The sequence below is a fragment of the Phocoena sinus genome, chromosome 13 (genome assembly GCF_008692025.1).
Source record: "Phocoena sinus isolate mPhoSin1 chromosome 13, mPhoSin1.pri, whole genome shotgun sequence".
Lineage (NCBI taxonomy): Eukaryota > Metazoa > Chordata > Mammalia > Artiodactyla > Phocoenidae > Phocoena > Phocoena sinus.
The window spans coordinates 48,995,864-49,023,555 of NC_045775.1; the positions used below are offsets into that span (position 1 = coordinate 48,995,864).

The following is a 27,692-nucleotide window of genomic DNA, read 5'->3' on the forward strand; positions in this document are numbered from 1 at the left end:
TTCTACTATATTGGCACCATTTTTTTTTTTTTTTTTTTTTTTTGAATGTGAAATTCTCTGGTTCTGCTGAGGACATTTCTTGTAACTCTCAATTTTTTCCCATGGAAATTGATTGTTAAGCTCTTTAATCTCTAGTTGGGTCAATTTTAGTAGTTAGCAGTTTTGTCTAGTTTCTCAAATTTATTTGGTGGTCTGCATTGTACTCTCTTAGGACTTTTAAATTTCTTCCCCTTCAATGATTGTTTCCTTCTAGGTATTTTTTATTTTATTTTTGCTTTTTCTTCTTCTTTTTTTTACCTTGATGAAAGTAGCTAGTTTGTCCATTATGTTAATTTTTCAGCAAACTTGGATTTTGATTTATTAATGAGATATATTGTTTTTTCTTTTCTATTTCATTAATTTCTGATTTTGCCTTTGTTATATCTTTTCTTGTGCTCTTTTAATTTGACCCTTTTGTTCTTTTTTCTTGATCTTCAATTTGGGATCTAATTCATTTATATTCATTTAAAATTTTTTTACTTCTGTAGGTGTTTAAGGCCATGATTTTTCCTCTGGTCACTGCTTTATATTTCTACTTCATGGATTTTGATATGTAGTGTTTTTATTATCTTTATTTTTTAGAATGTTTGTATTTCTTCATCAAAAAGCAGTGCAGTAGAAGGTTTTTAAGTTTTCATGTAGAAAGTCCTCTTTAAAATTTTTGGTTATTAAAATCTAGACTTGTGACAAGATGGTCAGAGTATTGTTTATAATAATTTTATTTGGAATGCACTGAAGCTTTTATCATGACTTAGAAGAGGATCAGTTTTTGTCAGTCTTCCATGTTTTCTTGAGGAAAATATAGTCTCTATTTTCATAGTGTAAAGTTTAATATCTTTCCAGAAGATCTACCTTATTGACTGTATTATTTATGTCTTCTATATCTTCTTTTAGTTTTTGTTCACTTGATCTATTTTGTACTGAGAGTGGTATTTAAGCCGTCAATGGTTAATGTGTTTCTGTTGGTCTCCTTGATTCTGCTGTAGTTTCTGTTTTATAAAGATCATTGCTGTGCCATTTGGTAAATATTCATAATTATGTTTGTTGTGTTTTTTATGTGTTTTCTTTGATCTTATATTCTTTTAAGTTTTTTTGTGGAGGAGTCTGTTTATGAAAGTTTATATTTTTGTTGTAGTGATAATCTTGGTATTTACACCTTTTAAAGATACTTTGAGCCCACTCTTCTGTGTTTAACTTTTTAGTACTACTATGATAGTCTTTTGTGGTATTTTTTTTTTTTACCACAACTTTAATAAGTTCACTATCAGTGAGTTTATTTTACTTTCCTCCTTTCCTTACTGTTGTCTTGAAGTTGTACTACTTTGTCAGAATATATATCATTTGTATGTTCTTCATTTATCCCTAGCCTTGTCTTTTTAGTGTTGGAGATAATTATATTAAATGCTCACACTTCTGTCCTTTTGCCAAAGTTACTCATCTTTTGATTGTTTGAAACTAATCTTCTAGTAGATTGTTCAAGAAGTACCCATGGGTATAGCATTCCCTTGCATGTATAAAACGTTTGCAATAGCATTGATGCCTGAAGGATAGCTTGGATGGATTTTAAATATTTAGTTCATACTTTTTTTCCTTGAATTTCTTGGAAAGGCTGATCTATTTTTGCCTTGTTTGCAGTTTGCTTTTAATAAGTCTGCTGCCAGTTTAATACTTACTATTGTATGTTATTTGTCCTTTTTGCCATGATCTCTTTAGGATTTTTTCCTTTATTAATAGTGTCTAATCATTTTACCAGGATATGTTTTAAAGTAGATCATTGTGTATCAGTTTTCCCAGATATCTGATGGGGCCCTTTTGATATATAAAATAAGCCTTTTATTTCCAGAAAGTTTTCTTGGTTTATTGTTTTAAAACGTTAGTTCTCTCTTCATGTGTGTTTTGAATTTAAACTATGGAGAAAGGAACTTCAGCAGTAAGCTATTTAATGAACAAAAAAAAATAAGTGGGAAAAAAAAGATTCAAAATTAGAGAGGGAAGATGTTGTTGAATATTTGGCAAGAGAAAAAGGCAAGAAAAGTTGACATTTGTACAGCCTTTGTCAAAGCAATAGGGTTGTTAGGATTGAGGTAAAATTGGGAAGTAGAGTCAAAGAAGTATTGGATAAAAACAGCAGCCTTCTTAGTTACGGTGGAATGGAAAAGTTCTGACAAGGATAATAATCAAAAGTCATGTCCTGGGGCTTCCCTGGTGGCGCAGTGGTTGAGAGTCCGCCTAACAATGCAGGGGACATGGGTTCGTGCCCCAGTCCAGGAAGATCCCACATGCCGTGGCAGAGCGGCTGGGCCCGTGAGCCATGGCTTCTGAGCCTGCGCATCCGGAGCCTGTGCTCCGCAACGGGAGAGGCCACAACAGTGAGAGGCCTGCGTACCTCAAAAAAAAAAAAGTCATGTCCTGGATAGCCAATTGGGGACACAATTGATGTTCTGGAATGTTTTTATTTTGTTGGGTTTTTTGGGAAAAATTTCCCAAAATAATATTCATAGTGGGATCAAGCAATGTTTTTCTTTAAAAATAGCCCCATTGGGCTTCCCTGGTGGCGCAGTGGTTGAGAGTCCGCCTGCCGATGCAGGGGACATGGGTTCTTGCCCCGGTCCGGGAAGATCCCACAGCTGCGGAGCACTGGGCCCGTGAGCCATGGCCGCTGAGCCTGCGTGCCCGGAGCCTGTGCTCCACAACGGGAGAGGCCACAACAGTGAGAGGCCCGCATAACGCAAAAAAAAAAAGAAAAAAAAAGCCCCATTGAGAGTCCGAATGGCCTATTGTAGATTATTTTGATTCTTCTCATCACTTTCCCTGTATTTTAATAGCATTTTGGCCATTTCTTGATAATTCATCTGATACTCTCCAAATATAGAATTTTGAAGATTCTTGATGTGTACACCCTTTACCTTCTTTCTTTCATGATTTTCAACATTTTTATTGAAAGAAAAACAATCCCAACTTCATCTGTGGAAAAATCTCATTTTAAAAAAATCTGGGATTTTTTAGGTACTTCTTTACATCATCTCTGTTTTAGTAAGATATTTTTAAAAATCTTTATTTTAGACAAAAGATGAAAGAAAATGCTTTAGTGCTAATATTGTACTTTGTACAAGAAATAGAAATCAAGTGTACTGGTTTGGTTTAAAAATTCTTTAAATTAAAATAGTATTACCAGAAATGATACTGAGTGATGGTTTTGCCAGTGAGTAGTACCATTCATTTGGCTGCATCTCCCAGTGTCACTAGTGAAGGAAGTTGAAGCACTTTAACTAAAGTCAGGGTTTGTTCCCGTCTTTTTATTTATGGAAGGCCACCCCTTTGTTGATCAGAAGCATGTTTTTTCACACAAAGCCTACATCCCTGCTCTTACCTGCAGCCTTTCTTGATGATTCTGATCTGCACTGATCTCTGTTTCTATATTCCTTTAGCTTCTAATGTGTATTTTACACACATGAGCACTCAAGTTTCACTTGTGTTGTCTTATATTCTGAACTAGAAAGAACTCCTTGAGACTTTAGGAAGGTATACTTCTCTTCCTTCTTTTGTATTCCTCACAGAACCTAGGTTAGTGTTCCTTTTGTAATAACCCTTCAAGAAATACTTTACTGACTTCTCAGGACATGAGGCCAATACCTCTCACTTAGTACCAGGACTAAGTGGTACTTGATTGTTCAGCTCCTTGACCCCATCATGCGCCATGTGTTTCTGCCCCAAAGCTCCTGCTAAGTCGAAGGTGATGGCCCTCACAGATAGAGAAGAACAGTTCTTCATGTCAACATCTGGAGTGACAAGTATACCATTGGAAACCTCTGATTTTTACAAACACGTGTTTGATTACTGGGACTTGTGCTAGACTGGAAGTCAGGAAACCAGGTTCTGGTCCCAGCTCTGACACTGAACAGAATTACAGTTTTCAGAAAATCGTTTAACCTATGTGGACTTTGGCTATTTACTGTATAAAATGTGGGACTCTAAGTGATCTCAAAAGTTCCTTCTTGCTGGAAAAGTCTGTGATTCTCTGAAAACATGTTTTCCAAGTACTTAATGCTTATTGCTGAAAGTAATGTTTCTTATACTGTTTCCAAAGTGTCTTGATTATTGTTGCATAGCTAAAGAAGTTAAAAAGTTTAAATTTAGAAAAAAAAAATTAATGATCTGGGAGCAGGAATTGTAGCACCTGACCTGTATCTGGTGGCAAAATACTCACTTTCAGATTCCCTAGGATATCCATAGGGTAGGGTCATAAGCCTCATTAAAGCTGCTTGTTCACTGTTTGCTAGAGGGAATTCTAACATAATCCATTTATCAATCACAGTTACTTGTAAGATGGAGTGTGAATTTGTGTTTGTGAGAATTTTGCATGGTATGTGCAGATAATATGGTTACCATTTAGAGAGAGTATTTCCTTTGTCGAACATATATAGTCCTGGTAACATACCTCTGTATCTTATTATTTCCAGAGTAGCATTATATGGTCTTAGCTTGATGATACCATAATATTGCTAGATGGTACAGGTGGCAAGGCTACTTTCAAATATTTTGATATCACATGTATAGGGTTATACTGTAGATTAAATAACATGGTGGTGTTTACAGTCACTTAAAGTGTATAATAACATTCATGTTATTTTCTTTCTTCCTAGTGAGGTTCTGCTATATTTTTTCAGTTGAGTAAAAAGACTTTGAAAATTGTTCCTATGATTTTAGTTGTTTGAACTTTTTTTTTTTTTTTTTTTTTTTTTTTTTTTTGCGCTACGCGGGCCTCTCACTGTTGTGGCCTCTCCCGTTGCGGAGCACAGGCTCCGGACGCGCAGGCTCAGCGGCCATGGCCCACGGGCTTAGTTGCCCTGCGGCATGTGGGATCTTCCCGGACTGGACACGAACCCGTGTCCCCTGCATCGGCAGACGGACTCTCAACCACTGCGCCATCAGGGAAGCCCTAGAAAAACATTTTTTTAAATTATTTTTTAAGCTTATGACAAAAGAACCTCTTATCTTATTTTTGCTCCCCCAGAATTGTTTAGATTTATGAAAAAGGACATTTGGTGTTCTGGTTAGATGTTAAGAAAATGGTAATGAATTGATTTAATAGGTGTAGTTCTCCCAGGTGGGTAGTTTGATGATAGGTGTCCCTTAAAAGTTGTAGGGAACAGAATGTTCAGGGTCTGTTTTCTATAAAAGGGAAAAAGAATTCACATTTTAGGAATGTATATGCTGTGTAAGTACAGGATGGTCTGTTTAACAAATCACCTGTCCCCAAGAATATAGTTCCCAAGAGAGTTAATGCTGTTGAAAAATTAGTGTTTGTTCATAATCAATACATGTTTGTTGATGCCTACTGGGTCCCACTGGTCATATTATTTAAATTTCTGAAGACCAGATGTATACATGACCAAACAATTGTTTATGACCAAAATATTTGAGCATCCTAATTCACAAAGGGCTATATATGTTGTTGTTGTTTCTTCCAGTTAATATGGGAAAGTGGCATTTCTGAATTCTGAGTCAACTCATTGAGCTGTATAAATTGGTTGGATTAAGAGGTATGCCTGTTGTGGGACTGTTAAAAAACTATGGACCCCCAAGGGGATGTGCATGTAAGAATGGCATGATTGCTGGCAACCTCAACACTGTCTTTGAAATCAGTAGAATTTATAGTTAATGTAGAGCAAGGAGATGCTTTTGAATGTTAGATAGCTGTGTTTTATGTAGACACAGCTTACATGTAGTGAAACTTTTTATAATGTATCTGACGGGCAAATTATATCAGCTAACATTTTGTATCTGCTGTTAACAGATAGACCAAGCTCTGATAATGCTTACCAGCATATTGCAAAGTCTTAAGCGCAGATTTGATTTAGGCAAAGAGGAAGCCTGTGAATTGGATGCAATTCAGATTATCCTCTTCCATTGCCTATTTATTTTGTTAAAGGACAGACACAAGTGAAGCACTTTCATATCATCTTGGAAATGAGAAAGAGAAGGTCTTGTAGGTTTCTTTACATAATCTTTGAGAACTTGTGTCAAAAGGAAAAATTGGAAATTGACTGTAATTGGAAAAGCTTTGTTTTGTAGGTGAAGGTATTTTTAGTAAAGAAGCAATTGCTAGCCTATGTATTATTGAGGGAATTTCCCCCCAAAGCCTGGAAAGAATAATAAGTCAGAGCCCAGCTGTCTTGGATTAAATAGGCTTTCACATATTGCTAGAAGAACCAGTTTGAAATAGAAGGGCAGGTCATAGGGTCAAAATGCTAGTATCATTAGGAATACTGCTAAATATAACTCAGTATTTTGTTATGAATGTTTGAATTTATGGCGCCATTTAAGGGAGTCATAGACTTGGGTCTGATGGAGCAGTAGATGGAGTGAAGAGATAGTCGTAAGGCACAGCTTTCTGCTTTTTCTTCATATGATGACTTCATGGATGTGTCTTTAAATCTCTCACTCTCAATGAGTATTGAATATAAAGGGAAAGAAGGATAAAATTCCAGTAGGTAGTTGTGAGATCTAGGAGGAAAAAAAAACCCCAACATATAAAGCACATGTAAAACAATATATAAGATCAAACTGTATTTTTGAAAAATATATCTTCATGTTTATTCTAATAAACATCCTGTTTGAAAAGTAACCTGGAAGCTTTTAAAAGTCATATTCTTTTGTCTAGGCTGAATAGTGATAATACACAAGTGTCATCTGTGGCATTGTGTTACTGGCAAAAAGAAGGTAGGGAAGTTGAGGAGAAACAAAAAAAGTACTATATAATAAAAGAATAAAAAGCACATATTTATATCAGAATGTAATAGCAGCCATGAGGCTACACATAGGTTTTTAGTAGATATGAATGACTTTTGTGAACATAAACATGCTGCTTATTCATTCCATGCTTCATTCCCCTTTTGGCATGTAGTGATTTCCATTAGTCAATAAGCATTTAGTTTATTGTGAAGATTTTCACATTATGGTATCTTGTTGAAAGAATAGGAAAATATTATGTGCTATTCAAATAAGATAAATGCTGGCCTTTTTTTTTTTTTACATAAAAGCTTTTAAAGTTGCTGAATAAGTCTATATATTTTTCCTAGAGTTTTGAAAGTGTTTTCTAAATTGGCACTAAACAAAGTCACGAATAGTGAGTATCTCCCTCCATTGTATAATTTCCATCAGTCTCTGATGAGAGTTTAAGACATTTCTTGCTACAACAGGGTGTGCTAATTAAAAGGGTTTAATTGTATAAAATAGTCTAAATTATGATAAGGTGATTAGATTTTACAACAGGAAAATTTTAAGTTCTTGAAAAGTGAATCACATCTTGGGGTGTATGTGCATCTCTTCTCTAATGTGAATCTGCAAAGTGGCGGTAAAGGAGTAATGGGATTTAGTGGGTGGTCGTGTCTCAGTGGGCAATGACATCTGTCCAGATTAGCATCTTTTTTCTCTTCCAGCTCCATAATCTCTTGCAGCCCTTCTCCAGCTCACATTTTCCTGTCCAACATATCAAATGTTGAGAAATGCTTCCATGTGAGCCATTCTGGCTGTTTGATACTTAGTTCCTGGTTGATTGAGGAACAGAAAGGCAGCAGATTTGACTCTTGATGGGAAGAAGGTCCTTTATTTTTATCAACTATGAGTCTATCACTCAGTTCTGCATAAACTGAGAGAACCAGGAACTGGTTGGATTAGGGTGTTAGCCATCAATCAACCAGTTTGCTTTTGGTACAGAAATGAGTAAATCATTTTCTTTCCAAATCTTGTTCCTCCTATTCTCTTTTTGTCTATTCATTGAATCCTCATATACCCAGCTAGCCACATTGTTTTCAGTTATCTTTGATTCTATCTCTAAACCCTCTTATGGCTCTGTTCTTTGTCTCCCTTCTTTGTTCACCAGTGCCCTAGTCCAGCCTCCCACTGTCTCTTGCCTGTACTAATGTCATATTCTCCTAAATGGACTCTCTGCTTTCATTTCCCCATTATGATGCTGCCAGTGCTGATAATATTATCCCTTGCCAAAAACCTTTGGTGACTTCTTTTTGCATACAAAAATTGTGTCCCAGCTTCTTAGCATGGTTTTCAAAGCTTCCTGTAAACTCATGCTAACCAGTTTTTTTTCCGGCTTGTGTTTCCAATAACCTCTTCACTCCCAGCACACACTGACCCAGCCCTGGTTTTCCTTGTTTTATCTCTTCTTCCCTATCTCCATTTGTGGAAATCTTAGATATTTTTCAAGGCCCAAATCAATGTCATTTTGTTCTTTGAGTTACCCAATTAGGAAGTAACCTCCCCCTACTCTAAAATATTATTACATTTAAATCTGTTCTGCTTTTGTTGGAGTAGATGTTACCTCTAGATATGCTTGTGTCATCTCTCCTTCCTCTGTGTGGGACGTATGGAAAAATCTCAGTCTTCTGGTCAGGCTGATTTAGGTTTGGATCTCAGCCTTGCCAGTTACTATAAGTTCAGTTGTTTTGCACAGAGCACCTAAACTCACTCATTGTGTTTTCTCATCCTCAAGGTATCTTAAAATAACTTGCTCTTAGTGTCATGAGGGTTAAATAATTTAACTTCTGTAAAGCACATAATGCCTTCGCATAGCAAGTATTCAATAATACACATTCATTTTTGTTTTTCTTTCCTTTTTAGAGTGTATGATTCTTGATATTTTATCATGCTTGGCGTCTGTTGAAAGGAATTTACTTCTATTTGTCCAATTATTACCATCAAGTCAAATCAGTGCAATTTTATTTAAGCCTATACTGTGCAGAAGACCTCAGAGTAGGTGCTGTCATGGATACAAAAATGTATATATCATTATTCTGGCCCCTTGTCCCATAGGATTTTACAGCCTATAAATGTGGATCCAAGGCATAAATAAAAGCTAAATACTTTGTACATTTTTAAAAGGTAAATCCATCTGAACACAAATGAAAACCCAATGAATTGCCTTGAGATTAAAAGGATCTACGTACCAGAATAGAATTCAGGTATGAGTGGTGGATCTCGGAAGTGTGAGATGTGAATCCAGGAGGTGTGCTAGGAAGTGGAGAAGAGCACTTGGGGTATCTGTGGAGGGGTGCTGAATTGAAGACAAAGGCCCTTCCAGTGCAATTCACTGCAAAGAAGAGTTACCACAGGGTGACCTTTAATCATTCCTTTCACCCATCCATTTGGAAAAACAAAGTGGTGTAAGACCTTACAAGCATCAGAAAGCAAGGAGAGGGAAGTAAAGGTTTAATGAAACGCATAACTTGAGAATGTGGCATATATGGTTGCAAATCTGGCTAGGTAAAATAGGAAGTTGAGTTTTGAGGCAGATCTGTTTGGCATAGGAAAGTTGTGATTTTTATGGTCATCAAAGGCTAATTTGTTTTTCATCTTTATTAGTTCAGTGCTTCAAATTAAGGCTATGATTTACTGACTACCTGTGTCAAATTTGTTTTTCAGAGAGGCAGATGCTGAGACAGCATTAAGAGTGCAAGGGCTTTATTGAGGGAAGGGAGTAGAGTACCTATATAATAGAAAGACAAAAGGAGAGGAAACAGGTTTGAACAAGGAAAGCTTTCAGAATAGGATGTTGCAATGACACCTGTGAAAGGAAAGGAGACGAGAAGGATTGGGCAGGGAGAGCTCAGACTATGATATAGTTCTGAGAAAGTCTCAGCCAACCCATTAGGGAGCACCAGAGCAAAAGGGTTCCATTAGAAGAGTCTCCAATTGGGTAGAAATAGCCACACAGCATTCCCACCATGATCATTCTTTAGTAGGAACTGCCCGGGAAGAGTGTCACCTTGGCTCACATGCTGTGGTGGTTCCTAATGGCCCTGCCTCTGGAAGTTGTCAGATTATTGCCCTCCTCACAGGTGAAAGGCCATTTTCTTTTTTTTTTTTTTTTTAACATCTTTATTGGGGTATAATTGCTTTACAATGGTGTGTTAGTTTCTGCTTTATAACAAAGTGAATCAGTTATACATATACATATGTTCCCATATCTCTTCCCTCTTGCATCTCCCTCCCTCCCACCCTCCCTATCCCACCCCTCCAGGCGGTCACAAAGCACTGAGCTGATATCCCTGTGCTATGCGGCTGCTTCCCACTAGCTATCTACCTTACGTTTGTTAGTGTGTATATGTTCATGCCTCTCTCTCGCTTTGTCACAGCTCACCCTTCCCCCTCCCCATATCCTCAAGTCCGTTCTCCAGTAGGTCTGCGTCTTTGTTCCTGTCTTACCCCTATGTCCTTCATGACATTTTTTTTTTTCTTAAATTCCATATATATGTGTTAGCATACGGTATTTGTCTTTCTCTTTCTGACTTACTTCACTCTGTATGACAGGCTCTAGGTCTATCCACCTCATTACAAATAGCTCAATTTTGTTTCTTTTTATGGCTGAGTAATATTCTATTGTATATATGTGCCACATCTTCTTTATCCATTCATCCGATGATGGGCACTTAGGTTGTTTCCATCTCCAGGCTATTGTAAATAGAGCTGCAATGAACATTTGGGTACATGACTCTTTTTGAATTTTGGTTTTCTCAGGGTATATGCCCAGTAGTGGGATTGCTGGGTCACATGGTAGTTCTATTTGTAGTTTTTTAAGGAACCTCCATACTGTTCTCCATAGTGGCTGAACCAATTCACATTCCCACCAGCAGTGCAAGAGTGTTCCCTTTTCTGCACACCCTCTCCAGCATTTATTGTTTCTAGATTTTTTGATGATGGCCATTCTGACTGGTGTGAGATGATATCTCATTGTAGTTTTGATTTGCATTTCTCTAATGATTAATGATGCTGAGCATTCTTTCATGTGTTTGTTGGCAGTCTGTATATCTTCTTTGGAGAAACGTCTATTTAGGTCTTCTGTGCATTTTTGGATTGGGTTGTTTGTTTTTTTGTTATTGAGCTGCATGAGCTGCTTGTAAATTTTGGAGATTAATCCTTTGTCAGTTGCTTCATTTGCAAATATTTTCTCCCATTCTTAGGGTTGTCTTTTGGTCTTGTTTATGGTTTCCTTTGCTGTGCAAAAGCTTTGAAGTTTCATTAGGTCCCATTTGTTTAGGCCATTTCTTTCTTGATGGGATTGTACCTCAGTGGCTACTACACTACCTTTTCAATAATAAAGTATTAAAATTGAAAGTCCTTGAAAGCATTAGTGAAGATTAGGTGTTTTTTGAGGGGGAGGGGACAGCTGAGAAATTCACTAAAACAATAAAATCTTTTGTAGAAGCTGAACTTAGTGACTGACTGTTGGCTGACTTGCATTATTTGGGTGTATCACATTATTTTTCATCTGTTAAAAGTGTATAATGACACATCTCCCCTACCTACCTCACAAAGTTGTAAAAAATCAAACAAAACTAAACCATAGTGCATATCTAAGAGGGATGAGAGAAAAATGAGAGTAGCATGTGGAAATGTGAGAGGCAGTACAGTATGATCGAAAGATCTATGATTAAAGTAAAGAGAAGTGGTCAAGGCTGTTCTTCTATTCATGGAGAAAGGAAATGATTACTAAATTCAGAAAAGTTGCATAAGAAGAAAATCATTTAAAATGCATTAGGGATCTAGATATTTAAATTTTCCTAGGTCTAGTCTTATTATAATACAAATAATAACCCCCTACCTGATCTTGATGATCTTGAGATTCCTACTATAGGCTTGTCTAAAACTAGGGTTATTATATGTATTTATCCTTAAAGTGAAAAATATTAATGAGTTGTTATTTTTTATTTCACAGAAAAAAGGTGATAATATAAAAAAAGTTAACTGAGACTAAGTCTTAGCTCAAGGACATACAAAAAACAGGACCTAGACTGCAAACCCTACTGTAGATTGGGTTTTCTGCTTAAACTTATTTTTGACTTCAACAAAATTTCAGAAATGGACAGAACCACAAATTCTATACTGTATTAAAAAAAATAGGGCTGCCCTGGTGGCGCAGTGGTTGGGCGTCCGCCTGCCGATGCAGGGGACGCGGGTTCGTGCCCCGGTCTGGGAGGATCCCACATGCCGCGGAGCGGCTGGGCCCATGAGCCGTGGCCGCTGGGCCTGCGCGTCCGGAGCCTGTGCTCCGCAACGGAAGAGGCCACGACAGTGGGGGGTCCGCGTATGGCAAAAAAAAAAAAAAAAAAATAGACAACACCAACAGTGAAAAGTCTAATATCAAGAACAAGACAAATATGCCCACTCTCGCCATTTTTATTCAATATAGTACTGGAAGTCCTAGCCAGAGTAATTAGGCAAGAAAAAGAGATAAAAGACATCTAAATTGGAAAGGAAGAAGTAAAATGGTCCCTGTCAATGACATTATATTATATAGAGAAAACCCTGAAGACTCCACAAAAAAATTGTTCGAATAAATGAATTCAGTAAAGGTGCAGGATACAAAATCAATTGACAAAAATCAGTTGCATTTCTATACCCTAACAACGAGCTATTGGAAAGAGAAATTAAAACAATTCCATTTACAATAGCATCAAAAAGAATAAAATATTTAGCAATAAATTTAGCCAAGAACATGAAAGATCTGTACACTAAACTCCACAACACACTGATGAAAGAAATTCAAGAAGACACAAATAAATGGCAAGATACTCCATGCTCATGGATTAGAAGAATATTGTTAAACTGTCCATACTACCCAAAGCAATCTAAAGATTCAGTTCAGTCCCTTTCAAAATTCCAATGGCATTTTTCACAGAAGTAGAAAAACAATCCAAAAATTTCTGTGAACCGTAAAGGGCCCCAAGTAGCCAAAGCAATCCTGCAAAGAACAAAACCACCAGAGGCATCACACTTTTTGATTTCAAACTATATTACAAAGCTATAGTAATCAAAACAGTATGTTACTGACATAAAAAAAGACACAGACCAATTGAGCAGATTAGAGACCCTGGAAATAAACTCACACATATATGGTCAATTTTTGACAAAGGAGCCAAGAATATACATGGGGCAAGGTTAGTCTCTTAAATAAATGGTGTTGGGAAAACTGGACATCCACATGGCAAAGAATAAGATTGGCCACCCCTTTGTGTTACATCTTACACAAAAATTAACTGAAAATGGATTAAAGCCTTGAACATAAAGCTTGAAACCATAAAGCTCCTAGAAGAAAACATAGGCAGTATGCTTTTTGCCATTGGTCTTAGCAGTGTCTTTCTACATGTCTCCTCAGGCAAGGGGAACAAAGCAAAAATAAACAAGTGGGATGACATCAAACTTAAAAGCTTCTGCACAGCGAGGAAACCATCAACAAAATGAAAAGACAACCTACTGAATGGGATAAGATATTTGTAAATTATATATTCGATAAAGGGTTAGTATCCAAAATATACAAAGAAGTCATACTACCCAATTAGCAAAACAAAATAAGACAATTTAAAAATTGAGCAGAGGACCTGAACATTTTTCCAAAGAAGAGATCCAGGTGGCTGACAGGTACATTAAAAGCTGTTCGACATCACTAATTATAAAGAAAATGCAAATCAAAACCATAATGAGATATCAACTCACACCTGTGAACAAGGCTTTTATCAAAAAGACAAAAAATAATAATTGCTGTGAGGTTGTGGAGAAAAGGGAACGCTTGGTTACTGTTGGTGGAAATGTAAACTGGTACAGCTACTATGGAAAACAACATGGAGGTTGCTCAAAAAATTAAAAATAGAACTACCATATGATCCATCAGTCTAACTTCTTGGTATATTTCCACAGGGAACAAAATCATTATCTCAAAGAGATCTGTACTCCCGTGTTCACTGCAGCATTATTCAAATTAGTTAGTGTATTCTGAGTCAAATGGTTAGTGCATGTTTCCTTTACTATATTGTTAGCTTCTTGTCTTTATATTAAATGTAGATCCTGCATTGCCCTTCAAAGTTGGAGTAACGCAGCACTACCTTGAGGCCCATAGCTCAGTGATGACCAAGAGGGCCTTAAAGTTCTCCTCAGCTTGACTAAACTTTAGACAGGTTTCCTCCTGACCGTAAGCGCCTGTCCTCCCTTTTCTTACCGCATTTACTTAAGAAACTTTGAAATTATAAATTCTTGCTCTGCTCCTTTGAGATGTGAATCTTCTCCCAGCCTCTTGCCAGTTTTACAACCCAGGAATGTCTTTCTCAAGGACCTCCAGGACCTGGGAGTCATCCCTTTAAAATGTAATCTTTATTAAAAAGTGTTCTCCTATCTCTACAGTCTTTGAGGTGGGGATAGGAGCCTAAGCACCAATTAGCAAACGTAGATAACCCAGTCACGTTGACCTGTATCCCCTTGGTGTTCTCCAGTACTCTTCACTAGCTCAGCCTCAGCTCTTAAAAACTTTCCCAACTTTTGTTTCAGTGGAGTTGAGATCAGTCACTCTTCCCTATTACAGTAGCCTTGAGTACTTTCTTATCTGTTTAACTTGTCTAGCGCCTTTGAGTTTGGTTGTGATTGAGATGAGGATTCTGGAGTCAGACTCTGGCTCCATTTTACTACACAAGTCACAATGTCACTGACTGAGCTTCAGTTTGCTTACAAAGTAAAATGGAGATAATGGTACCTTCCTACAGGATATCTGTTCATCGGTCGATGAACATTAAGCTCTTATCATGCTCTCTGGTATCGATACATATGAGGCATAATCCATATTTTAGCCATAAAACATCCATAAATTTTAGGTCTTTTTTTTTTGGTTAATCTACATGAAAAACATCTTGATAGTTTTTTTTAATAGTAAACTGTTGTAGTGTATTTAAAATATGTTTCCGTTTGCTATCAATATGTATATTCTCAGGATATCTACTTTGCAAAGTGAAGTCTATTTAGTTTTCAAAATAAATAAAGATAAAAATGCATCATAAATAGTGAAAGCAAGCAACCAGTTATACATCTGATCCTGAAGTGTAATTACTTTGGGCAGTTACTCCTGAGGCCATCTTGAGAGACAGCATCTGTGAGTGAGAGACAAAACTGAAATATCATGTTTTCAGACATTCCAGCAAGCTATGTTCTCCAACAAGTGAAGGAAGCTGTGCTGTTTATATTTTGAAATTCAAAATACCTCCTACTTAGGCTATCCTGAAACCAAAAACTTAAACTAAAATTTAATTTTCTTTTAATAGATATCTTTTAAAATACCAGTTGTAATACTCTATTGTCTTAAAGCTGCATCATGAAATGTTGCCTTATTCTCTAAATTTTAAAGAAACACACGTGAAACAACACATTTTAAAAGTTGAAACTGCTTTCTTTTCCAGGGGGTGGGGGGAGGAGCATGGTAACATATAACAGGGAAGTACAATATTCTGACTACATGTCAGAATAAATGTCTATTCGTAACTGTTCCCAATTCGGTGCATGCTCTATCTGTAAAACTACTTCTCCCCTCCCTTCTCTCTCTCCAAAAGTAATCTGAGAAAAATTCACTTGAATTGCTATCTGACTTTTAACAATCTATATTCTGTTTGGAAACCCAGCTTGCAATTCTGACTGACTTACAAAGATAACAGTGATGATATGGATCCGCCTGAAAGGCCAAAAGTACTGCATTGATGTTCCATTCTTAAATACGGACAACATGATGGTTTTTTTTTTTTTTTAAGAGTCATTACCTCTTACAGTCTGTTCATTATTTTTATACTTCTTGTTAATGGAGACTCCTGTAACATGAGGTTAAGATTTTTAGATTGTTTGCTCTCATCTCCCCTCCCTGCTTGAAACAGTTTTGTTTACAGGAAGGGGTTACAAAAAACGCGGAGCCTCATACACTGTACAAATACAGATAAAAAGACATATTGTGGTTTATGACGTCTACATGCCCACCTGGAGGGAAGGGAGTTTAAGAGCAAAATAAAAAGACTGAAAATCTAAGTCAACTCAGAAACTAGGCTTGCCTATGATGAAGACAGGATTTAAGTTAGAAAGTTCATTGTTATGGCCCCCAGTTGTATATATTTTATCCTAAGGCACCATTTGTATATCTGAGGCTCTCTTAACCTATCAGTTTCTTAAGACTTAATTATAAAGGTTATATTTTCAGAGGACAAAAGCATTATTCATTTGTCTGTTCATGTCTTCCAGGTTTATCTTGCAGATTATGGACTTTCCTACAGATATTGTCCCAATGGGAACCACAAACAGTATCAGGAAAATCCTAGAAAAAGCCATAATGGGACAATAGAGTTTACCAGCTTGGATGCCCACAAGGGAGTAGGTAGGTTTCTTTTTTTCTTATTTTTATTTCAGAGGAATAATTAGAACAAAGAGCCTTAAGGCTCCATGAAATGACCTTTGCATAGTCAGCTTGAAGAATGAGAACATTGGTGAGATGTTTATCAAAAGTAGTGAGTTCCTGTATGTCAATGAATATTCTAACAGAGGGAGGAGATACAGACTTCGACAAGTGAAGAAGGAATAAAAGGTGTCAAGTAAGCAAAACTTGATGCTCATTTGGGACAGGAAAGTACTAGTTTGTTTAGGTTAAATTTGGAGGTCAGCAACTGAATTTTTATGCTGTAGTGACAATTACAGATTTGGTACAGGTACACATGTGAAGAATTATTCCTGTTTTTCATTGTGCCCTTATCAGAGCTTTAGAAGATACCATCTCAACAATAAGGAAATCTTTCCTGAATCTATGAAGTGTTAACTTGTGGAAATCTCTCCTAGTCGCCTTTCATATATCTTACTTATTTAAACTCACTTTGATGGTATTGGAAACACATTTGCAGGTAAATTACATACATAGTCCTTTTATTGGACATTGATTATACTGCCTTGCATTCCAAGGGAGACTTACTTCAACAATTCCCTAATTAGTTAAAGTCATAACCTATGTCTTGTATTCATTTACCATTAATTAAACCTTAGCTGTTTATTACACTGCAGTCTAAATCCAATAGCCAACCCAGAAAGCCATGGCGAAGGAAGTAGGAGGTCAATATTGAAAATATATGGTGCGGAGTCCCACTGATAGTTGCTTTGTTCACAATCAATATGGTCAATGCAACTGTACTTTCTTAGTTGCTCTGTCAGCAAGACAAAAAGTCAATTCTAATGTTATGCTAGTAAAAAAAAAAAGGTGATTATTGAAAAACTTTGTCTTTCAAAATTATATTCTTCATAAACTTTGTTTATAAAAGTATTTTCAAATATGCTAAACCATACAAATAATTTTTAAACTGCTTTGAAAGGATCACATTTTCACTAAAAGGCAGTTAGACATTTGCACTTGTTAATGGCTGTTGAACTGTTACCCTAAACTGATACTTTCTAACGAGTTTTAGTTGGTGCAAACAACTGTATATTATTGCCTTTTCTATTAAAAGGACCATTGACCATGTAATGTAGAGGGTCTTGATCATTTTCCAGAGCAATTAAAACCCACAGTAGTTTAACGTAGGCCAATGAGAAAGTAAAACAAATGTGTCGGTTGTATACCTTCTTCCTTTCAAGAAGAATCATAGGTTAAATTTTCTGGAATAGAAATTACCTTTTATACTCCTTATCAAAATCAGTGAAATCACTACATTTTTTTTTTCAAGGATAGTTTGGTTAGAAAAGTAGTGATTTGCCAGATATATTAGTATGAAAGAATATTTAGAAATCTGAGAGTACTTTTTGATAGTGGTATAACTGGAAATTCATCATACAGATTCTTAAGCTTTGGTCCAATTATGTCAATGATGATATTAACTTATGGTTGGGCCACTTAGTTCAACCCATAGCTCTAATACTGATCCTATTAGATTCTGACTATTAAAAAAACATCTAGGGGCTTCCCTGGTGGCGCAGTGGTTGAGAGTCCGCCTGCCGATGCCGGGGACATGGGTTCGTGCCCCGGTCCGGGAAGATCCCACATGCCGCGGAGCGGCTGGGCCAGTGAGCCATGGCCGCTGAGCCTGCGCGTCCGGAGCCTGTGCTCCGCAACGGGAGAGGCCACAACAGTGAGAGGCCCGCGTACCGCAAAAAAGAAAAAAAAAAAAACATTTAGGAAGCCACTGTGATTGTGGAATGGGAAAGTCGAGTTGTCGTATGTTGGTCTGGTCAGTGTTTGGACTGTGGTAATTCTGGAAGTCCTCCTCAGTTATTCCATAGTTTAGGGCAGTATTTTCATTATGCCGTCTTCATGAAAGATTTGAACAAAATTTTATTCCATAATGCATTTAAGTTTTTTGCTCCCTAAATAATAATATATGTTGATGAGTTGGGTAGATTTCACAATGCTAGGTCTTTGGAGAGAAGATTGAACTGAGAATGATGGGGAAAAGATATTATCTCTTTGGGAAGACTACTCAGGGGAGAGCCTACATTACGTATTTTTGGTATTTGAAAGTAATGAGCTGGAGTGAGTATTCATTTTTATCATGGGTTTCACAAGATTTCTATAAAAATTAGATTCCCTTAATGCATTTAAAATAGAATGTACACTAAACTTTTCACCATATCTGTATTTATGTGTAGATATACATATATATGCATATATATACACATATATGCATGTATATACACATACATGTATAGATACATAGATACATAGATGTAGATGTACACATATAAATATATATATATATATTTGCTGAAATTTTAACATGCAGTTTTAGTCTAGCATAAAAAAAGAAAGGTTTGGTGTCCTCAAATATTTGTATACTATTCATTCCTCATGTTTTACATTTAATTTTCCAAAATAAAACATTTCACTTTAGGATTTTATTAGAAATGAAGTAATCATTTAGTCATATCTAGAAACTAGAATTAAACAAGGCCATAAATCCTTGTAGGTAAATGCAGAATGTCAGATTCATAAATATTCATGTGTTTACTTTCAGTACACACTATGTAGTTTAATCTCAGAAAAATCTTTTCTGTACCAGTCCAGCTATGAGCTCAAATAAATACTGAGGAAGGTAATGCAAAGGAAAACATAAAGAGTAAAACAAGTTATCACTAGGAAATACAACCTCTAGTTATCAAAGCATTTGTTATGTTTTAGGTTTATCTGTGCTCGATCAGGCCCTGGGAAATATTCAGCCTTCAATGTAAAAGTGACTTATGGATTAGCAACTTAACAGATATATTGTTAACCTGATCCAACTGTCTGGTCTCCGTTACCTTTGTAGTGGTTATTCAGAAACAGAAGCTACCTCTCCTGTTTCTGTGGATTAGTTGGGTTTTTATAATGAAGGAGCTTGTATAAGGTGCCCGTCAGCAGTTTCACCTAAGCATTTTCTAGTTCAGCTGTGTAAAAGGAGGGTAGCTTGTACTGTTATAAGCCAAAAAATATCAATAGAAATATATAGAGGTGAATGGACAGATGGATGAATGGATAGATAACTCTTCTTGAACTATGTGCGTCTATGTATCTGTATTCTTTTAATTGCAGTTATTCTTCCAAACTCAGTTCTCATATATGACCTAAAAGTGTTTTCTGAGAGGCTGAAGTGCTTCATTTAGTGTAAAATTAGAGTCATATATTTTGGGCTTATCTCATCTGTTATTAATTTTTTATTCTTCATAAAAACCAACATGTATAAACATTGACATATTTTGGGCTTGTTTCCTGATAATTACAGAGAATTATATCTGTGTCAAATATACTATTTTAAAATTTGTTACATTCTTAGTAATGTTAAAAAGCAGTATTTGGATCAATGTGTGGTATAGATTTTTGTAGATTTTTCTGCTCACTGAGGCATGCAGTCAATACCTAATTTCTCTAGAGATATACTGCATTTAACATACGGAGCTTTTTTAAATACTTCAGACTTGTGCACTGAGTGTATAATACCTATTTTAATTTGACATCATTGATGACCATAAAATATATCTAAATTGCATTTTAAATGTCCATTTGTTTATATAATATGTTCAGTATCAAGGAAGGAAATATATTACATACTTTTTAAAATTTTTGCCAATTGCTACAGCATATAAAATCCAAGTCTTGTGTTATTTCTTGCACGGCTTCATTTCACTCTAATCTAGCACTCCAGCTTACAAAATATATGTGAAATAAACTGAGAATGTGTTTTCATGCTACCAAACTTGGGGAAATGACATGGTTTATACAATATTTATCTTCTTAAACAATAATTCAGAAAAGGGAACCCATTTTTCAATTATAAGGTATTAAGGTAAACCAAGTTATTGATATGCTCTATTGAATCTATTAGTAGTCAGAAAAACACAATGTTGATTTTTATTTTTAAGTAAATTTCACTGCTATAAATAGTCTTTGGTTGATGTATAAATAAATTTTAATGAAGACACTATTCTTTCTGTATGACATAACCCAATTTTGACATTTAGACATGACTTTCAAAGTCTTGGCATAGGTCTTAAACTATTTGGTTGAGTTAAGAATACACATTGGTCAAATGTAAGATACCTTTGCTCTGTTGAATAACTTTTCCTAAGCCTCACACGTGTTTCATAAAAAACTAAGGCTTAGAATTTAAAAGGTACTGAAGAAATAAAAGCGACCTGGGTTTATTATTTTATTTGAAATGTGACACATTGTATTCTACTTTCCTAATATCCTTTTTGAAATTGCAATAAGTTGTGGCCACCATAAAATTTTCTAGCTCTTTATACATCTGAATTGACAAACTACTGAATAACATAGGTTACTAGTTAGAAAAACAAGAATAAACTTTAAATTTATTGTGCAGATAGTCACCATTCACTTCTCAGGTGAACGTCTTACTCAGATGTTTTCTGCTTTCTTATTGTCATTTCTGAGTATATAAACTAGTATTTTGAGCATTTAGACCCTGTCTGCTTAAGGCGAAAGTTTTCAAGTTCACTTTATTATTTCCTAGCAAATCTTGTTTTTCTTCCTACTTGATAATGTTACTTATGTAAGAAAAAAACTCAACAGGAAACACTTTAGGCGAATAATCAGAGCCATTTTGGGATTAACACTGATACTTTTCTTTTTCTCCCAGTTCTTTCATTCCATTTGGTGAATTGCACCCAGATAATTTTACTCCAGTTTGTCATTAGAATAAGGACCAGTCCTCCAATGTGATTTCTTTGTTGTTCTCATTTCAGCTTGGAAGGACCATTTAACACTTTATAAATTAATGTTTTAATTAAACATTCTTCTTCATCAGAATGAAGTAGTTTTACAGAAATAGTGTCATGTAAGGATAGTTGCATGAAAAATTTTGTTAGTGTTACAGCTTAGACCTCAGGATCTGCTGCTTATTTCTTCCTTGCCAATAGAACTCTTTGGTCAGTATGTCTTTTGGTGTTTTAAGTTAAAATGCCTGCTTCAGATACTTCCCTAACTGTAGAAGGGTATATGTTATGTTGTCTAAATGGTGCAAAACTAACAATGGAGGCAAAGTAATTGGTAGATTGAGTGGAGTGTTGGCTCTGGATTCTGAAAGACTTGGATTTCAATACAGAGCTCTGTGACTTTTTGCTGTGTGATACTGAGCAAGTTATTTAACCTCTCTGAGCCTCTATTTTCTTAATTGTCAACAGGGTTAATGATACCTCATATTGTTAGGATGATTAAATAAGATGATATAAAAGCAGTAGAGTGTCTGGCACGGTAGCAGCTTCATAAATCACATTGATCGTTTTTATTTTAATTATGTATTCTAGTGTCAGCTGTTTCTGGAATCTGCTTTCTAGTGAAATCGAATTCAAGTCCCACCCCACCTGTGCCTTTTTTTTTTTTTTGGTTAGTCTTGGCAATACTTTATCATTTAGAAATGTTGAGCAACTGAGAACACCACAGGCTTTCAGTGAAAAGATTCATTTACATTGTTCCATATTAATAAGCGAAATAAAAATTAGATGCTAAATTATATTTAGAAAGTGACAAGAGAATATTGATAACTAAATCTTCCTATATTTCTAAGCAGAAGTACCATGAGTAAAAGTGTGACTTTAGGAAATCTATATGAAAATATGCTGCTAATGATTATGTTAACTATCAAATGCAACTGAAAAACCTTATGTATTACAATAAATTATACAGAAATACAAATTATACAAAACCAAAATAATCCATAATATGTTTCAACTTTCAAATTAAAAAATATTTTCATTGTTAGATGTTAATTAGTCTTCCTCAACTATGATCAATTCTTTTTTTAATTTTCAGCATTTTATTTGTTTTCAAATATACAGGAAATAGTAGAATAATATAGTAAATATCCAAATATTCAATTCCTAGATTCAACAGTTATCATTATCATATCATCTATATTTTGATGTTGTACTTTACCTAAACTTAAAGATATATGATCAGTTCATTGTGTTAATTACATACCCACTCATAGATGCTAATATTGTCATCCAAAATATTTTAATTAATTTAACCAGTGTTAAAATTACTCTTCTGTATGTAGTAGATGGAGAAAAGACATAATCGCTTGTACAGTCTTAGAGTTTAACTTCTCAAAAACACATCACACTTTGCAGTTTGTTTCCCTGAGAGGGAATTTCAGGGAAAGGTGTGTACTTGGAAACATTTTTAATCCTTTCACCTCTCTGTTTAATGGTGGGAAAGAGTGACTATAGAATTTTTTTTTTTTTAACATTACATGTATGTCTGCAGAACTTATTGGAAACAGTGAGTGGTAAAACATTTACCTAACAATAATTATTAATGTATATATGCAGTAAAAGAAAATAAAAGTTTGAAAAATGTGGTGCTGTGTTTTAATTAGGTAAAACTGAACTCTGATAGTGAAGTAAGTTAACTCTCGAAGGGCTATTTCAAATGAAGACCAGTTTATGAAAGATTGGCTTCAGAAATCTAAATGACTTGTCATTACTTACAGCTTCATATCAATTAATCCCTCAGTTGGGGGGTTGGGGGAAGTGGCTGGGAAGGTTCATTCCATTTTAATTCTGATTGTTTTTCCTCAGAGGGCCTCTTGTGTGTAGCCTATGTTGTCCAAACAGGTGCCAGAATGTAATTTTTTGAAAATTAGAGGATGTGAATTTTTTTAAGTGGTGGTAATCAGGAATTGCCATAATGGAAAAGGGATTTGTGAACACATCTGTACAAATGGAACCATTCCATTATTAATGGGAGATTTATTACTGAAGAAATCACTACAAAGCAGTGTGGTAGAGATTGTGTTTTTATTTTAATAGGGGAGCCAAGTCTTGCATTAGGACATTGTTGAAGCTTGTGCAGAAAGTAAACAGTACCCATGGGACTGTCGCATTCTGCTTGATTGAAGGGCCTTTAATAAATCCGGTACTCTAATAGCAGTTAAGATAGAGTATGTGTAAGAGCTAATCTCGTCTTCTGCTTTTATAGTAATTTATGTATGGTGACCAAAAGTAGTTATGATGTGCTAGCAGCATTGTTCTTTGTAGATGACTTTTTAAAGTAAACTAAGTTTACTGAGTGACTTTTCAGAATGTATGTAATGAAAGGTAATAAAACCAGGATACCTGTTTACGGCGGGTTTAACAGCCGTGTATTGCACTTAGGAGATTTTACATCCCTACACAGATGAACATTCAAGTAATGGTAGAAGTGTGAGCCAGGCTATTGTTTTATAACAATTTGGAATGGTTATAAAAATGAGTTTATTTTGTGGGATTTTGTTAATGTTTTAATCATTATTTCAGTAATATTTGTTATATTTGACATGTTTCTTAGATTTTTTTGTCCTTCTTTTGAAATCAGTTACTTTAAAAAAAACAGAAAATTATCATGAAATTAGTCTATGGCACTAGTCTGTAGTTTTATATAAATGATATTTACAGTGGCCTCAAAATGTTCTTTTACTGTATTTTTTTTATGAAAAGCCATCTTATATTAGATTATGGAAACCTCTCTTTGGCTTTAAAATTTACTTCCCACCACCTGCACCCCACCCCTCACGCACATTATTTCTTTACCTGTATATTTTTTATTCAGGAGATTTGATCAGAAGTTTGCTTTAGCACTGCTTATATCTAAAATAATATTTGTAAAATTTTAGATCCGTGTACCCAAAACAGCAGGCGTATTTATCCTGTGCTTTTTCATTTAATTGAAAAATCTTAAGAAAGACCCGTTTTTTAATAGTGTACACTAGATGGCAGTTTTGTCCTATTTTCCGATTTCCAGTGCTGCTAGTATGAGTGGAACAGGAAAGGCCATCAGTGTTTAGTCTGCACTTGAAGGGTCTCTGCATGACCAATGCAGACCCCATGGACTTCCTGGAACATGTGTTAGCAATTTAGCTGCAGACATTTATTTCTTTGTTTTACTGCTTGGCTCTTTGAGAAAGTGTTGGTGCCAGGTTATGGGTTGTCTGGATCATGTCAGAGGCCATGGAGATCAAGTTCATGTGACAGGCCAGACGAAGGAAGGATGAAGTTGGAGGAGGTGAGGAAACTGACCCTTACTTTCAACAGCAAGAAGTCACTGCCTTTCTATGGACCGGGGCCAAACGCCTGGGCGTTTAAGCTTTACTCCAGCTGAACAAACAAAACACATCGCCCATTTGGCTTTTTCATATTTCATCAGTGGTAGTTCATTCAGTGATTTCTCTATTTCTCAAAAATGACTTATCCCTCATCTTTCTCTCTTAATGCTTATTCCTATAGCCCTGTCCAGACGAAGTGACCTTGAAATCCTCGGCTACTGCCTGCTGCGGTGGTTATGTGGGAGACTGCCCTGGGAGCAGAACCTGGAGGACCCTGTGGCTGTCCAGACAGCTAAAACAAAGTACAGATTTTCAAGTATTCCGTTATGTACAGCACCAGGTCTGAAGGGATACATTAAAGCGAGTTAATATCTCAGAGAAGACTGCCATTCAACCTATTCATTCATGCAACCTATTCATTCAATAAGATAGCCAAAGCAAATTTCTTAAATTTGAAAAATATTTTAAAAAACCCAAACAGCTTACAGACATAAAATCCATTAAGCTAACACCTATGAGATCATATGTATGAGAGTTGTAATACAAAATAAAAAGTGAAATATTTGTTCCTTCACACGGTGTTTTCCAAAACTTAGATTCTAGGTGGTGGTATTTTCAAGGAAGAGTATTTTCAGATTAGCATTGTATAAGTATATGGAGTTAGTGTGAGCTTGGTGTGATTGATATTAACTGTGCAAAGCAACAAAGTGAAATGGGACAAACAGGGCTTATATTTTTCAAGTGAGAGCAACATACATTGTTTTTAATCCTGTTATTGGGGGGAGTGTATGTTTTGTTTCTTAAGGAAGAAACAAACAGAATTTGTATATGAGGTGTTTATGTAAGAGATCATTTTGCAGCCACATAAACATTTTAATATTCCACATTCAATTTTTATCACCTAAACTCTATTAGGGTGAGAATTAGGTTAGACTGAGAATAGAGTGGGTTACTATTTTACTGTTTTTCTCACTGATCAGGCCTAACAGAAAGTCAATTGCATGTAGCACAGCATAGCCAGTTTTTCATTATGCACCAAGATATTCTCAACAGTGTTATCCACAGATATAATATCGCAATTGGAAAAAGCAGCTGTATTTTAATAGGGCAAGTCACAACAGAAGTTTAAAATGGGTAGCTAGCTGATCCATAGAAATCAGTCTTTCTAATTCAGTGTGGCATCAGTTCTTAATAGAGAGGAAAGCTAGCCTGCAGATACAAAATAATGCAGATTACATTTGTAAATACTGACATATATTGAATGAAATATTTCTCCACTTGGAATCTTGAGCGTCCTAGTCCCTTTCCCAAAACTAACACATTTATATGTCAGTATTAGAACTGTCTAATCAGTTACTTATTGAGGTGACTGATGCGTCCATATAACCCTCAGGTAATTAAACGTTTTTCAATATATGGGTCAAGTCAAAGGACAGTAATGGGCGTATATAAAGGCTTGGTTTCCAATTTTCTACCTCAGTTTACCTAATTTGAATAAAATACTTTATTTAAAAGACTAACATTTTATTTCCAATGATCCTATATGTGTTTTTCTTTTAATAAGACTTACTAATATTATTTTAGTCTTTTATCAATATGCATATATAGATGCCTTCATTGTATATGTCTCTAATGAATATATCTATATGTATATATTTGAATATAATAGGGTATTACATAAATAATAAAATATAATGCTAATAAACATAATCTCCATTTGTATTTTGGGGCCCCTTGCATATATTAATATATTCATTTTGACCTGATTACTAATATAAACCTATTGACCAATAAAGCTAATATTGTATTATGAAGTTTATAATTAAGACGTGTGTATAATTAAGATACGTACATATATATATCTTATATATATATGACATGTTCAAACTTTTTATATAATACATAATCATAATTTATTCAACTTGCTGAGAAGGCATAACGCAGAATTTCCCCATAAGGGCAGGCTTGTATATTTAACCATAATACTGTATCCCATATGCCCTTTATTTTCCTAACATAGGGTAATATTAGATCAGTGCATTTATTGTTGCAATTCTGCCCATGCCTGAGTTTGTGAATCAAACATTCATATCAGTAATTTTAGTCGAATGTTTATATATTTGTGGCTGAAGCAACTTAAGAGATTTGTACTTGTTCAGTCTAAAACACTGGAAAGTGTTAGAATAATGGGTTTTTTGTTTTGTTTTTTAGATATTTCTTGTTAACCTGTTTAATCATGGCATAGCATAAAGCAACTGCCCAATTGAGAACAATATACATAAAATATTAAATAATTTGCCCCTCCCCAGTGCTGAGTACCTGAGGAAAAATATCCTGAAAATCCAGATAACATTTTTCTATGTATTTTTTTCTTAAGGTTTTTTTTTTTTTAAAAATCATGTATCCCTACTTCTACATTTCTACACGTACAGACCTTGTATTAAAGCCTTTATACTGTAGTTCTACATTTAGTTTCTAGGTGATTGATATAAAATCGATCAGTGAGATTTGAGGGATCTCCCCCATCCACTTACCCTCTTACCCATTACAGGTGGGTGGAAAAAAAAAAGTATGGAAAGTCACATTACTGGTGACCCACAGAGTTTTGTTTTCTAATCAAAACAGTAAATCACAGGATTGCAAACAAATTCACTGTGTGTTACTCTGTTTTGTTTTAGTCTGTTGGATGAGCTGCCTGAGTCGGTGCTTAAATGGGCTCCTTCCGGAAGCAGTTGCTGTAAGTCAGGTGATAACTTCTGCCTTCTCCTATATGATTTACAGCTCACCACATTTGTCACTCTTGTAGCTTTTGCTGCACCCAGTCCCATTCCCATAGTGATGGGAAGAAACTCTCCAGGGTTACAGATACGTTGCTAGAGAAGAGATTGTTTAGATCCTCTTTTCATCAGGACACAAGAATGCTGCAAGAACATATGCAGGCAGCATTCTGGGCTCTGCTGATGGCACTGCTTTCTTTTAGATGTATATTTTGGGAATCATGCACAGGTTTAATGGTCAACTGTATGTGGTTATCTCTAGAGTGGACTTTCTGTTTTTGTTCCTATGTGTGTTGCTGAAAGAAGAGAAAGTTGATCTAGGGAAAGACTACTTTCAATTAATAATTTAAAAAACCAAACCATTAAACACTTGAATGCTGTTTAGACTTGGGTTATAGTCTGACTCAACAGCCAGAAAAAAATTTTTGGATTGGCAAGGCATATGACCTTGGGATTCGGAGTATATTTCAGTGAACAGGTTTCTCTTTCACGTTAGTATAGACCATTTCGG

The 27,692-nt window shown here is 35.5% G+C and overlaps 1 protein-coding gene across 4 annotated transcripts in view; it reads left to right on the top strand.

Moving 5' to 3' along the window:
- The window catches only part of VRK2 (VRK serine/threonine kinase 2), a 97,450-nt gene that overhangs the window by 53,921 nt on the left and 15,837 nt on the right, over positions 1–27,692 (top strand). For 3 of the 4 annotated variants that reach the window (XM_032652935.1, XM_032652933.1, XM_032652937.1), the window contains 3 exons: positions 16,096–16,228; positions 24,586–24,706; positions 27,083–27,150. In XM_032652935.1, coding sequence (XP_032508826.1) covers positions 16,096–16,228; positions 24,586–24,706; positions 27,083–27,150 — 322 coding nt within the window. The remainder of the gene's footprint in view (positions 1–16,095; positions 16,229–24,585; positions 24,707–27,082; positions 27,151–27,692) is intronic. The other variant, XM_032652936.1, reaches the window with a different exon arrangement.